The sequence below is a fragment of the Danio aesculapii genome, chromosome 16 (genome assembly GCF_903798145.1).
Source record: "Danio aesculapii chromosome 16, fDanAes4.1, whole genome shotgun sequence".
Lineage (NCBI taxonomy): Eukaryota > Metazoa > Chordata > Actinopteri > Cypriniformes > Danionidae > Danio > Danio aesculapii.
This window is the reverse complement of record NC_079450.1, coordinates 45,385,050-45,399,049: the sequence shown is the minus strand read 5'-3', so window position 1 is coordinate 45,399,049 and position 14,000 is coordinate 45,385,050. Positions and strand designations below refer to the sequence as shown.

Sequence of the window (14,000 nt, the reverse complement as noted above, 5' to 3'; positions counted from 1 at the left end):
AATAAAAACATGACCAGGACAACATATGGTTTATCTTCTCAATATAATTTTCCTGATAATAAAGTGTTTAATGATGCAATGCCTTTGTCACTGCTTATTACAATTATGAAATATGTTGCATGTTTATTATGAGCAAGAAGACATTATTTCACAGAAGGACTTAATTCAGTCACTCGATGACTTGAGTTTTGAGTCAAAACTTCATAATATGTAATATTTGCATGTGCTTTCAGGTTTAACATTAACAACGCTGTCTGCCTTTAGCTCCGGCGGCCAAAGCGTCAAAATTCGCTACATTGATCTCGTATTTAAAGGGGCCGTTGCAGCATATCAGTTACATTCCTGCAAAAAACATGCTTTCAAGCGTGAAAATGTTGCGTACTTTTTATCAAATTCATTTAACATTGGAAGATCACGTTGCATGTGGTGTGGTTTTGCTTCACTTAATTATCCAATGTGTCCATATTTCTGAAATATCCTGAAGCAGCAATACTGTTCTGTACTGTCGCGTGAGATTCCCGCTTTTTTAAAGATAAATATATATAACATTAGTGCACATCAGTAACTCGCCAGTAACTTATTTAATGTGTGTTCCTGTAAGAAAACAGCAAATAATTGGAAATCCGACGACCGACCTAATCAAACCCTTGGGAACAACTGTGGTCAGAACTAAAGTTCACAGGTCTGTGGTCTCTGGACTCCTCTCAAGCGCCTAACCGCGTCATAGCTCATTACCATAAAGTTGACTCGATTTCAACTCTCCTCGACGCCCACACCGGCGAAGATGCGCCGCGCTGCTCATCGCCGCTTATCGCCGCCGGCTCTCATTGAAAATGAATGACTTCTGGCTACTTTGACACACTCGCCGCTTTCGGTGTGAACGTACGGTGAGTAGTGACTAAGGCAGAATAATGAACTGCACTCCTAATGAAATGGACAAGTTTATATGTAAGTATATATATGTTCCCTTATTAATATTATTAAATGTACATGATGAGTGACTGATGTTGTTGATTTGTAGTTGTTTAAACTTTGTTTGCTAGTTATTGTATTTTCAAGATCTGAGGTAAACTTTTAGATACTGCTTTCAGTATGGCATGTAAAATGGTATTCAAACTCATACTGGTAACATTTAACATTGAATAAAGGACATAATGAGCTTGTGAGATCATTAATGTCATAGTAGTTTATGCTGTTGTTCTGCTGTGAGATTACAGAAATAGAAACCATTACTAAAATAAAAACCATGCACGTAGTCATCACAAATGGCTAGAACAAAAACTCAAAACAAAGGGCTTTGTGGATGCATAAATATTTTACATTAAAATCATTCAATATGAATTCATTTTAATTCATTTTTTAATTACATTTTTTTAAATAATCTATCAAATATTTGTTCAAAGCTCAGTAACAAAGGTAATTTGCAGTGTATCATAGACACAAAAAATATAAGTTTATTATTCTTTCTTTCATATATTGATAAATCATATTATTAATCACTTCTGTTTGCCTAACAAATGTTATGATAATCATTTACCAAATGGAAGTATTAGCACAACTGTTTTTTATTGCATTTATTTGTATTAATAAAAATAGTTGTCAGAAAGAAGAAGTTAGACCTTGTTATATTTGCTGTGTTTATGTGAGGAACTGTCCTGCAGTAGTTTCGATTTCATCATATGTGCTGAACTTTTCTGCATCCTGTTCTGGCTCTTTAAATAAAATATCTTAGTGTCTGCTTTCTCTACCCTGTTCTACAAAACAAATGAAAGCACTGTCAATACGTCTCATGTGATAAGATGAATAACTTGCTGTAGCCCTCATTTATACAGTAAGTCAGTTTGGAAAAAAAATAGTAAAATTTTTTATTTACAATTAGTACATGCGGAATTTAAAATAACTGTTGTGTTCATTCAATACACTCAACAAAATATGAAAGTTGACTTTATTTTATATGAAAAGTCATAGTTCAGCCAAACAATAAAAATTGTCATCATTTACTCACCCTTGATTTCAGTTTCTTTCTTTTGTTAAACACATATAAAGATATTTTGAAGAAAACTGAAAATCTGTATCCATTGACTTCCATTGTTGTTGTTTTTTACTAGTAATGCTTACAGTTTTTCAGCTTTCTTCAAAATATATTTTTTTTGTGTTCAAAAGACAAAAATAAACTTAGAAAGGTTTGGAACCACTTAAGGGTGTGTACATAGTGAGTAAAATTTCAGTTTTGTGAACTATAACTTTAAAAGTAAGTATAAAACATTTTGTGGCTATTGATTCATAACACAATGTTCAGGGAAATTCACTCCACAGCAGAAAACAGTAAAAAATTCCATTTAATAAAATTTATCTGGAACTGGACTCTTCACATTTCACACTTTTCATGACTAATGAATTTGCATGATGCTTTAAGCTGCAGGACATGGTGGTTTTTAGATGATTTCATTCACACATGTCTCAGCAAATTCTAAGGGCCCTATTTTACACTCGGCATAACAAGGACACCAGATGTGTATGTCGTGATTTGTTGCCATTTTCAGAGCAGTGCAACTGTAATTTTCATGTTTTGCACCATGTTGTTTAAATAGCAAATCCAGCAAGTCCACTCTGTGGACTCATGAGTGTACCGGTCTAAAAAAAAGACGTGTTAAGGCGCATTGTTAGAGCATTGCTATTTTGAGGAACTGAAACAGTGGGTCCAAATGCTAAGACATTGCTTTAATACACACAGGATGTACAGCGATACACAAATATCTTTAGATAAGACAAAAAAATGTAAGGATTAAAATGTTACAAAAATTACTATTTTTTAACAAACAAAATTAAATATGTTGGCTAAGGAATGTCTTCAGTGGAGTGAGTTTCCACCGTTTCTTTAATCACGAATGTAAAAGAGTAAAGAGTAAAATATAAGAGAAAGTAAAGTGGCTGAATGGAGGAGGCTCGTTCTTTATCCTCGCGTAGATGGTCTGTTTAACTTTTTTCTCACTAGTGTTCACTTTATCCAGTAACAAAATCTGCCATGTACTGGTAAATAGCAAATGCGCCATGGCGCGACGCAACTGACTTTTAAAGGTAATGTGAGATGAGACTCTGATTGGTTGAATGCACTATATGCTTAAAACACACCAATAAGTCATTAAGAGAATAAGCACAACCCTGTTAGACCATGCGCCGGGGTGCAAACTGTATTTTTCCGTCCTTAAAATAGTAAAAGTAAATTCGGACATGCTTTTAATGTTTGAGACTTTGCGTTTAGATTGTTAAAATAGAGTCCTATGTCGTAAATTTATATGACATCACTATAAAACTGCATATATATTGTAGAAATACAATACAATACTTTTTGTTTTACTGTAGGTCTAGAAATTAAATTTTTTGAAAATATTTGACAAAATAAAATAAGCTCTGAATTTACGCAAATTTATTGCACTTATTTAAATTATTCCATAATTAACAGTCGAAAACATAAAAAGCAATATTTTATATAAACTTCCTTTTAAGTATGTTCGTTTTTAAAGATTATCCTTCTATTTGAATCCGTTGGTGATACAGTGCATCCAGAAAGGATTCATAGCGCTTCACTTTTTCCACACTTATGTTACAGCCTTGTTCCAAAATGGATTAAATTCATTGATTTCCTCAAACCCCATAATGACAATGTGAAAAAAGATTTTTTGAAATTGTTGCAAATTTATTAAAAATAAAAAAAAATCAGGTACATTCTGTTTCCACTGATCATTCTTGAGATATTTCAGCAGCTTAATTGGAGTTCACCTGTAGTAAATTCAGTTGATTTAACATAATTTGAAAAGGCATACACCTGTTTATATAAGGTCCCAGGGTTGACAGTGCATGTCAAAGCACAAACCAAGCATGAAGTATGACGACAAAAGAATTGTCTGTAGACCTCTGAGACCAGATTGTCTCGAGGCACAAGGCTGGGGAAGGTTACAGAAGGACAACCATCTGTGCAGAAATCCACCAATCAGGCTTGTATGGTAGAATGGCCAGACGGAAGTCTCAGACTGGGGCGATAGTTCATCTTCCAGCAGAACAATGACCCAAAGCACACCGCCAAAATATCAATGGAGTGGCTTCACAACAACTAGGTGAATGTCGAGTGGCCCAGCCAGAGCCCAGACCTAAATCCTATTGAACATCTCTGGAGAGATCTGAAAATGGCTGTACACTGTTGCTTCCCATCCAACCTGATAGAGCTTGAGAGGTACTGCAAAGAGGAATGGGCAAACACTCCCAAAGCCAAGCTTGTGGCATCATATTCAAAAAGACTTAAGGCTGTAATTACTGCCAAAGGTGCATCAACAAAGTATTGAGCAAAGGCTGTGAATACTTATGTACATGTGATTTTTAAGGTTTTTTATTTTAAATTTGCAACAATTTCATAAAACTCTTTTTTCACATTGTCATTATGGGGTATTGTGTGTAGAATTCTGAGGAAATAAATGAATTTAATAAATAGTACATAGTACAGAGTGTATAATATGGCATTGAATTATGAATTTTGTGTAAATATCAACAGCAAAAATTAAACAAAATGAGTATGAATACATCATCTGAAAACAGTATTTCCACATTCATTTATTAAGAGTAATTGTATAGAAAGGCCCACCTTTAAGTCAAGATGAGCAATCCTGCAAGCGTGAAGGTAGTGTAAAGCTTCTAGAATATCCCGTAGGTAAAGAGACACCTTTTCTTCAGTCAAGTTCCCCCAGCTAACAATATAGTCCAGGATACGACCTTGATCAGCACTGATGTGCACAAAAAATAGACAAAATGTGTTACAACAATACAAATTACTAAACATTTCACACTTTTTTATGTAATTACTAAATTACTGTAAACGGCTGAAAAAAATGTATTATGTCACTGCCTTCACAAACTAATGTCTGAAGTTAGGGATGGGAGGTAAGATGGTATATATCATTACCATGGAAGAAGTTGTCAACCGTAATTGATTTTTTAAATTACATGTACACAGTGACTACTTATGGAAATAAGTAAGCATGGCTAACGCACATGCAGTATAAGTAATATTGAGACTGAGGGGAAGCGCTGACTAGAGTGTTCGTTTTACACAAATTACACCCAACTAACTTGTTAATCTCAAAATTGTTGGATACTGAGAGAGAATGTTCCTTTTGTAAAAACAGTGAGGAATCCTTTTGTCACTTATTTGTTGATTGTCAGAGTAGGCAATCATTTTGGAAAAATTGTTATTCTACTGTAATTAATATGCTGATAACATTGAATGCAAAAGGTAATGATGAAAAATAACAATTTTGTAAATTTTTGCATCTAAAATGGTCAATTCTTCATTCACAAATGCAGGCTTTCAAAATCCTTTATTGGAGGATTTGTTAACGAACTTACTGCTTTAATGAAGTCTCTTAAAACTGTGAAAAATGTAAATTTCTTGTCTATTGTCAGTTATTATGAATCTGCATTTGGTGTGTTGTGAATGTCGTCCATTTATATATATACAGTTGAAGTCAGAATTATTAGCCCTCCTGAATTATTAGCCCCCCTGTTTATTTTTTCCCCCAATTTCTGTTTAACAGAGAGAAGATTTTTTTTTCAGCACATTTCTAAAAAAAATTGTTTTAATAACTCATTTCTAATAACTGATTTATTTTATCTTTGCCATGATGACGGTACAGAATATTTTACTAGATATTTTTAAGACACTTCTATACAGCTTAAAGTGATATTTAAAGGCTTAACTAGGCTAATTAAGTTAACTAGGCAGGTTAGGGTAATTAGGCAAGTTATTGTTTGTTCTGTAGACTATCGGAAAAAAAATATAGCTTAAAGAGGCTTATAATTTTGACCTTAAAATGGTGTTTAAAAAATTTAAAACTGCTTTTATTCTAGTCGAAATAAAACAAATAAGACTTTCTCCAGAAGAAAAAATATTATCGGACATACTGTGAAAATTTCCTCATTCAGGAAATATTTAAAAAAATTCTAAGGGGGGATAATAATTCTGACTTCAACTGTATATATGTTTAAAAATATGGAAATTAAACGTATGCAATCTGCACTCTTAAATAAAAGTACAAAAACTGTCACGGGGGGTTCTATCCCCAAGGGGTTCAAAAAGGACGTTTATTATTATGGACTTTTTAGATACAAACACGTACTATTTTAAGGTACCAGCTTTAGTACAATTTGTGTAAGATAATAGACATGCACAATATTCGACTGTTTTGTTTGTTTTGTTTATTTTTTTTAAGGAATAATCATTCATGCAGTCATGCACTTGTTTTGACAGCTAATATGACCGTGATTTGATGTTTTGCAAAAGTCGCAGACACCTTTACCGATATCAAACTGCTTTTTTGATGCAAAATTAATTTAAACAGCCAGTTATTCCTTACGCGATTAAGAAACTTGAATAGGCCTAGGCTACTATAATAAAGAAAATCTCCTCTAAATGTAAAACTAAGTAAAATGACTAAATACTTAAAGTGTAAAGCCTGCAGCCCACAACAAAGGTGGAAAGTTATTACGTATCATATATAACAAACCGTTTACCACAAATTTTATATAATTTTGCTCACATTGATAATTGAATATTAATCAGATAAAGTCATTACGCTGCTGTGTCATCAGCCAATCGTTGCATTGCTGATCATGATTTCAAGGATCGATAGATAAGTCCTTCACAACACACACAGCTATCTCAGATCAGTTCATCCAGACATTTTAATCTGATTCGCGAACTTGTTTGAAGAACCAAATTAGCCAGAGAAATTTATCAAGATTAAAAGATCCAGGATCTGTCAAATCATCTTAGATCATTTAAGCTAGGTACAAAGAACGAACCCCTGTTCAGTCAAAATGAGTTTAAAAATATCTGTAAAAAGTCAATATTGTGCATCACTATTATATTTAAAGGGTTGGTTCACCCAAAAATGGACATTTACTTATTATTTGTTCACCCTCAAGTGGTTACAAACGTATGTGTTTCTTTTTTCTGTTGAACGTAAAAAAAGATATTTTGAACAATGCTGGACACCTGTAACCATTGACCTCCATAGTAGGAAAAACAAATACTATGGAAGTCACCAGTTACAGGTTTTTCAAGCTTTCTTCCAAAATATCTCCTTTTGTGTTGAACAGAAGAAAGAAACTCATAAATGTTACATGTAAAACAAATCGTAAGTGATGACAAAATTTTCATTGTTGAGGAACTATTTCTTTTAGTTGATTTATTATAACCTCTTTTGTTGTTTTTTTCTGGAATAACTACCTTTTTACAATAACTGTATTGTGAAATATATCACTACCATGAAATAAAATTACTCATACTGCGAAATAGAATTTTGGTCATACCCCCCACCCCTATCTGGAGTCATAAAATTATTGTTTTTAGTCATCAACTATGATGATGTAGAACATCTGCTGTATACAAAGATCTAATAAGCATTTTTAAATGTCTATCTTATCAACATTCTAAAGTTTAAACATTTTAAAGACAATGTAGATGTCTAATTAACAACTGACAGAAGGCGTCTAATTGATGTACTGCAGATGAGCAAACACTGAAAATATATCTTCTGACTGTAAAAGCATTCAATAGATGTCTCTGCAATGTACATGTGCTATCAGGGTCATGATATTAAGTGTCTCTAATATTTGTGTTACTTATAAATTGCCTTAATTTGTGACTGAAACTGCATCGCCTAGCAACAGAGATCACTAAAACACATGTGCTGTAAAAATGATTGATAGTTTTAGGAAATTTGCCATTTATACAGCCCTCCTGCAATTTTTTTCAATTCTTTCAAAGATTTTCCCAAATGATGTTTAACAGACCAAGGACATTTTTACAGTTATTCATACAATATTTTTTTTCTTCTGGTGAAATTAATATATTTTTTTGTCTACAGAACAAACCACTATTATTTAATTATCCTAAATTTTTATCCGAAAAAAAATAAATAAATAACCTAGTTAAGTATTTATATTGCACTTTAAGCTAAATACTATCATCTTGTAAAATAAGTAGAAATTATTAAGTAACAAATATTATGTACTGTCATCATGGCAAGGACAAAAAGAAAGTAGTTATTAGAGATTAGTTCATAATGTTTTAAAATATGTTGAAAAAACATCTCTGCATTAAGCAACACTGTAAAAATTCCTTCATGTTGTCTCAACACAAATTAAGTTAACTAAATCGTTTTTATAAATTTCAGTGGAATAAACAAAAAACAATTCAACTGTCTCAAAAAACCTCAAAGAATTCAAGATTAATTTTTTTTCTAATTGTGTTGATTTAAGCTCATTTTAAATAAGTATTAATAAGTATTAAGCAAAAATCATATATATACACACACAGTTGAAGTCAGAATTATTAGCCTCCCTGATTTTTAGCCCCCCTGTTTATTTTTTTCCCCAATTTCTGTTTAACGGAGAGAAGATTTTTTTCAACACATTTCTAAACATAATAGTTTTAATAACTCATTTCTAATAACTGATTTATTGTATCTTGGCCATGATGACAGTACATAATATTACACTAGATAATTTTCAAGACATTAGTATATAAGCCTTTAAAGTGACATTTAAAGGCTTAACTAGGTTAATTAGGTTAACTAGGCAGGTCAGGGTAATTAGGCAAGTTATTGTATAACGATGGTTTGTTCTGCAGGCAATCGGAAATATATAGCTTAAAGGGGCTAATAATTTTGACCTTAAAATGTTTATTAAAGAATTAAAAACTGCTTTTATTTTAGGTGAAATAAAACAAATAAGACCTTCTCAGACATACTGTGAAAATTTTGTTGCTCTGTTAATCATCATTTAAGAAATATTTAAAAAAAGAAAAAAAATTTAAGGGGGGCTAATAATTCTGACTTTAACCCCCGGTTTCACAAACAAGGTTTAAGGCTAGTCAAGAATTAATTGCATGTTTGAGCTGTCTCAACTCAAAATAACTTGCAGTGAGATGTCTTAAAATATGTCAGTGTCATTTTTTAAAATATGTCAGAGTCAGTAACTGGAATATACTATATATAGTAATAGTATATATACAATTAGGATATTTCATTACAAAAATGTGTTATGCACTTGACAAAAAAATAAACAAATAAATCAAAGCAAAGTTCTAGAGCAAAGTGTGGCAAAACTATACTTTACACGTACATCTCCAGGATGAGAATATAGCTGGCTGGGGTCTCGTAGGTGTCCAGTAAGCCCACCAGGTGAGGGTGCTGAAGACACTGTAAAACCCCCAGCTCCTGAACCACCTGCTCTCGACGCATTAGCTTCTTGTTGACGAGCTTAGCGGCCACAGATCGCCTGCTTGCTCTCTGCTCACACCACTTAGTGACAGCAAACCTGCCTCTAAAGACGAACATCAATTATATTTTTAGCTATTATAAAACTTTAGTAGTTTGCATAGAAAAAGGTTTTGTTTTATTTTAGCAGTTAATTTGTATAGTACCTCCCTAGCTCCATAACTTCAGTGTAGAGAGACTCAAAGTTATCCTTCCAGAGAATTCCATCACAGGATGTGCCTATGTACAAAATAACAATGTCACAGACTCAATTATCAAACGTGGAGAAAATGTCAAAGTAAAAGATTAATAAATAGATTGATAAAGTCAGCTGACCGAGCACTCTGAGGTAGGCTGATGATGTCACTGAGCCCACGTCATTTGAGGCGATGCAGGTGTATGTGCCGCTGTCCTCCAGAGTGGCAGTGGAGATGCGGAGGGTAACCTCTCCTGTCTCACTAGACAAAAACAAAACAATTAGGTAACAAAAATTAATAATCGGCAAAACAATCTTTGTGCTGTCTTTTCAAAAAACGGTTTAAAACACAATATATTAACATGACACCAATTATCATAGTAGAATAATACGCCACTTGGCTTGAGAAACCTGTTCTCAAAGACAGGTAGCACACATATTCTAAATGCCTTCGGCAGAGTTCAAGGGAGCCATTTTAATCGAGATTAATTCCAAGATTACAGTGAGATTAATCTAGATTTTAAAAATTAACATATATACATATATATATATATATATATATATATATATATATATATATATATATATATATATATATATATATATATATATATATATATATATATACATATATATATATATATATATATATATATATATATATATATATATATATACATATATATGTATATATATATATATATATATATACATATATATGTATATATATATATATATATATATATATATATATATATATATATATATATATATATATATATATATATATATATATATATATATATATACACACAGACTGTTTATATATATAATTGTTTTCACAGTTATTATTTTACTAATTTGTCTAATTAATTTAATATTTATATTTTTCATTGAAAGTATAAAAATATCTTAAGTAAATATTTTGTAATTTAAGAAATCAATAGGATTTTAAATTTAATAATTACTGTAATAATAATATCATTTAAAAATGCTATTTTACTTAGAAAAGAAATGAGGGGCTGGTTGCAGAAACAGCATAGACTAGTAGTACAAGTTAGCCATGATCATTATCTTTCAGATTGGTCATACATTTTAAAGTAAATTCACCTACTGTAATATACATTTTAAAAAGCATGTCTAATTATCTTCTTCTCTAGCTGCTAGTTGGTCAGAACAGTTCTTTAGTTAACACTTTCTAACACAGTGACTTTATTTATTTAACTAATCCCAGATTTTAAATAATCAAAGTGCAAAAATGAGAGATTAATAAGGCAAAACTGACAGCAATGACAAACTGTTAAACAGTTCACCCATACAATAATCATTAATTACTCATCCTTTACTTAATCCAAACCTTTTCCACTGTTAAACACAAAAGAAGATATTTTGAAGAATGCTGAAAACCTGTAATCCCTGATTCCACAGTACTTGTTTTCCCTACAACAAAAGTCAATGGCTACAGGTTTTCAGCATTCTTCAAAATATCATCTTTTGCTTTCAAGAACCTCATAAAAGGTTACAACCACCTGAGGGTGAGTAAACAGTAAAATGGGGATTGTAGGTGAACTATCGCTATTATTAAAAAAAAGCACAAAATAAGATATTTTAAAGACTGTTGAAAACCTGTAACCACTGACTTCCACTGTATTTGTTTTCCTTACTATAAAAGGTAATGGTTACAAGTTTTCAGAATTCTTTAAAACATCTTTTTTTTTTTGCATTCAACAGAAGAAAGAAACTCAAAGTTTACAACCACCTGAGGGTGAGTGAATAGTGAAAATGATAATTTTGGGTGAACTATCCCTTTAATTAAAACAGCACAAAAGAAGATATTTTGAAGAATGCTGAAAACCTGTAACCACTGACTTCCACAGCATTTAGTTTCCTACTACAAAAGTCAATGGTTAGAGGTTTTCAGCATTCTTCGAAATATCTTTTTTTTGCATTCACCAGAAGAAAGAAACTCATAAAAACCACCTGAGGGTGAGTAAATGGTAAAAATGTTAATTTTGCGTGAACTATCCCTTTAATTAAAATAGCACAAAAAAGATGTTTTGAACAATACTGAAAACCTGTAACAACTGACTTCCACACTGTTATCCCTACTATGAAAGTCAATGGTTACAGGTTTTCAGCATTCTTCAAAACATCCTCTTTAGCATTCAAAATAAAAAACTCAAAGATTTACAACCACCTGAGGGTAGAAATGGTGATTTTAGGTGAACTATTTCTTCAATTAAAATAGTACAAAAGATATTTTGAAAAATGCTGAAAACCTGTAACCATTGACTTTTGTAGTAGGAAACTTCCACAGACTTCCACAGTATTTGTTTTCCCTACTAGAAAAGTCAATGGTTGCAGGCTTTCATTCTAATATCGAAGAAAGAAACTCATGAAAGTTTACAACCACCTGGGGGTGCGTATATAGTGAAAATGGTAATTTTTGGTGACTTTCCCTTTATTTAAAAAAGCTCAATGTTCCCATGACAACAATTAAAACTAGAACATTTAGCATAGCAACATATTTCAGCAACTATCACTAATAACAAAAGCAGCAAAATGACTCTTTCTAGCTTTAGATTTGAAAGACGGAGTAAAAGCGCCACCTGCAGTCAGTGTTTTTACCTGTGTGTTAGTGTGTATCTTCCACCGCTGCTGAGAGTGCTCTGGTCAGGCCCTCTCCAGCAGACCGAGGCTTTGGGCTGCCCACAGATCTTACAACGGAGATTCACACTGTCACCTCTGTCACATACCACCTCCGCAAGTGGGATCACAAACTCTGGGGGAACTGCTGCCGGTAATTTAGAAAAACACACACTGTGTCATTCCACCATTTTCATTATGACTGAAGACTCATCTGAATCTTTTCAGATAGACTTCCAAGAATGAAACAACAATATTGTTTCTTACCATCATAAATGTAGTTGGGATTCAGAAGCTGCAAGAGTTCAAAAAAGGCAACGAGTCATTTGCAGAAATGCTTCAAACATAAATAATAATGAGTTTGACTGTGATTATAGTGTTACCTTTACGGAAACCTTATTGGCTGGTCCATCTCTAGACTTGCGAAAGCCATTTTCTGGTTTGCTTTCCTTCCTGCCCTCTTTGTCTCTCTTTTCGGACTTCCGTCGAATGCGTAAAGCAGTGTGCCATGATGAAGACTTCCTGAGTGACAAATACAGCAGTGTTTTTGAGCGAGCTAATTCACATGCAGGACTATAAATATTAGATTAATGCATCAACGACCTGTGGCTTCTACTAGGGAAATACGTGGTTACTTCAGAATCAACACAATCTCACAAAGCATCTATTTATATGCTAAATATATTTGCCTGTTTACTGAGAACAATAACTGTATTCAAAATAACGTGTCCTTTTATTTTTTGTCAATTATTTTTTACAAGTCAGTCACTTTATTAATTGGCAGTTCACCCAAAAAGGACAATTCTGTCATTGTTTACTCAGCCATCACTTATTTCAAATCATCATGAGTTTCTTTCTTCTGTTGAACACAATAGAGAATATAATTGAATGAAAGCTGAAAACCTGTAACCATTGACATGCATAGTATTTGTTTTTCCTACTATGGATGTCAATGGTTACAGGTTTTCAGCTTTCTTCAAAAACCTTCTTTTGTGTTTAACAGAAGAAAGAAACTTTTAAGGTTAAGTTGAGGGTGAGTAAATAGTGAGTACATTTTTTTTTTGGTGAACTGTCCCTTTAAGAATAAAACCTATACACTAAGTATCCTGTTTTAGTGTAATAGTTATCATGCTTTTGAGACTATGGGAAGGTTATTTTAAAAAATGTATTTAACTACAGATTACAAATGACATGCTTAAAAATGTAATTAGTAATGTATTCCCATTTAAACATATATGGCAATATATGCAAATTATGAACAAGTTCTTACTTAAATTCATATTTTGTTAAGTATGCTGCATATATCACATACATTTTTTTGTGAAATCAAAATATAAACTTCTATGTCGTATCTCTACATATATTTCCATATATTATATGACAATATGGGTTTGTAGTAATTAATCTAAATACTGTAAAATACTCGTTTTGTGAGGAATTTCAAGCATTAAAAGTATTCCGAACACATTAAACATACTATAAAGTAGGCCAAAAAACTGGTACAGATCTACAAGTTATAGAATAGATTTGTTTAATGAAAGGAGTTAAATCTGAGTAATTATTTCGCTTAAAAAATCTAGAGAAGCAACGCGATTCAAAATGTAACATTGCAGTCATAATATAATATAATATAATATAATATAATATAATATAATATAATATAATATAATATAATATAATATAATATAATATAATATAATATAATATAATATATTTAAATGCATATTATTTTGGTCATATAGTGTATAACTATATAATGTGCTGCGTAAATAAATCATGTGCTGTGTAATTTCATTGTTCCTGCTACAGCCATGGTACAGCAGCTTTTCATTAAGTTGCTTGATCAT

At 32.0% G+C, this 14,000-nt stretch overlaps 1 protein-coding gene across 6 annotated transcripts in view; it reads right to left on the bottom strand.

Annotated features, from left to right (window-relative positions):
- The window catches only part of triob (trio Rho guanine nucleotide exchange factor b), a 279,189-nt gene that overhangs the window by 4,750 nt on the left and 260,439 nt on the right, over nucleotides 1-14,000 (bottom strand). For 3 of the 6 annotated variants that reach the window (XM_056475711.1, XM_056475712.1, XM_056475715.1), the window contains 7 exons: nucleotides 12,537-12,675; nucleotides 12,421-12,448; nucleotides 12,136-12,301; nucleotides 9,648-9,769; nucleotides 9,479-9,551; nucleotides 9,178-9,378; nucleotides 4,637-4,775 (listed from right to left, as the gene is read on the bottom strand). In XM_056475711.1, the coding sequence (XP_056331686.1) occupies nucleotides 4,637-4,775; nucleotides 9,178-9,378; nucleotides 9,479-9,551; nucleotides 9,648-9,769; nucleotides 12,136-12,301; nucleotides 12,421-12,448; nucleotides 12,537-12,675 (868 nt within the window). Of the gene's footprint in view, nucleotides 1-4,636; nucleotides 4,776-9,177; nucleotides 9,379-9,478; nucleotides 9,552-9,647; nucleotides 9,770-12,135; nucleotides 12,302-12,420; nucleotides 12,449-12,536; nucleotides 12,676-14,000 lie in introns of those variants that run through there. The other 3 variants (XM_056475713.1, XM_056475714.1, XM_056475716.1) reach the window with 2 other exon arrangements.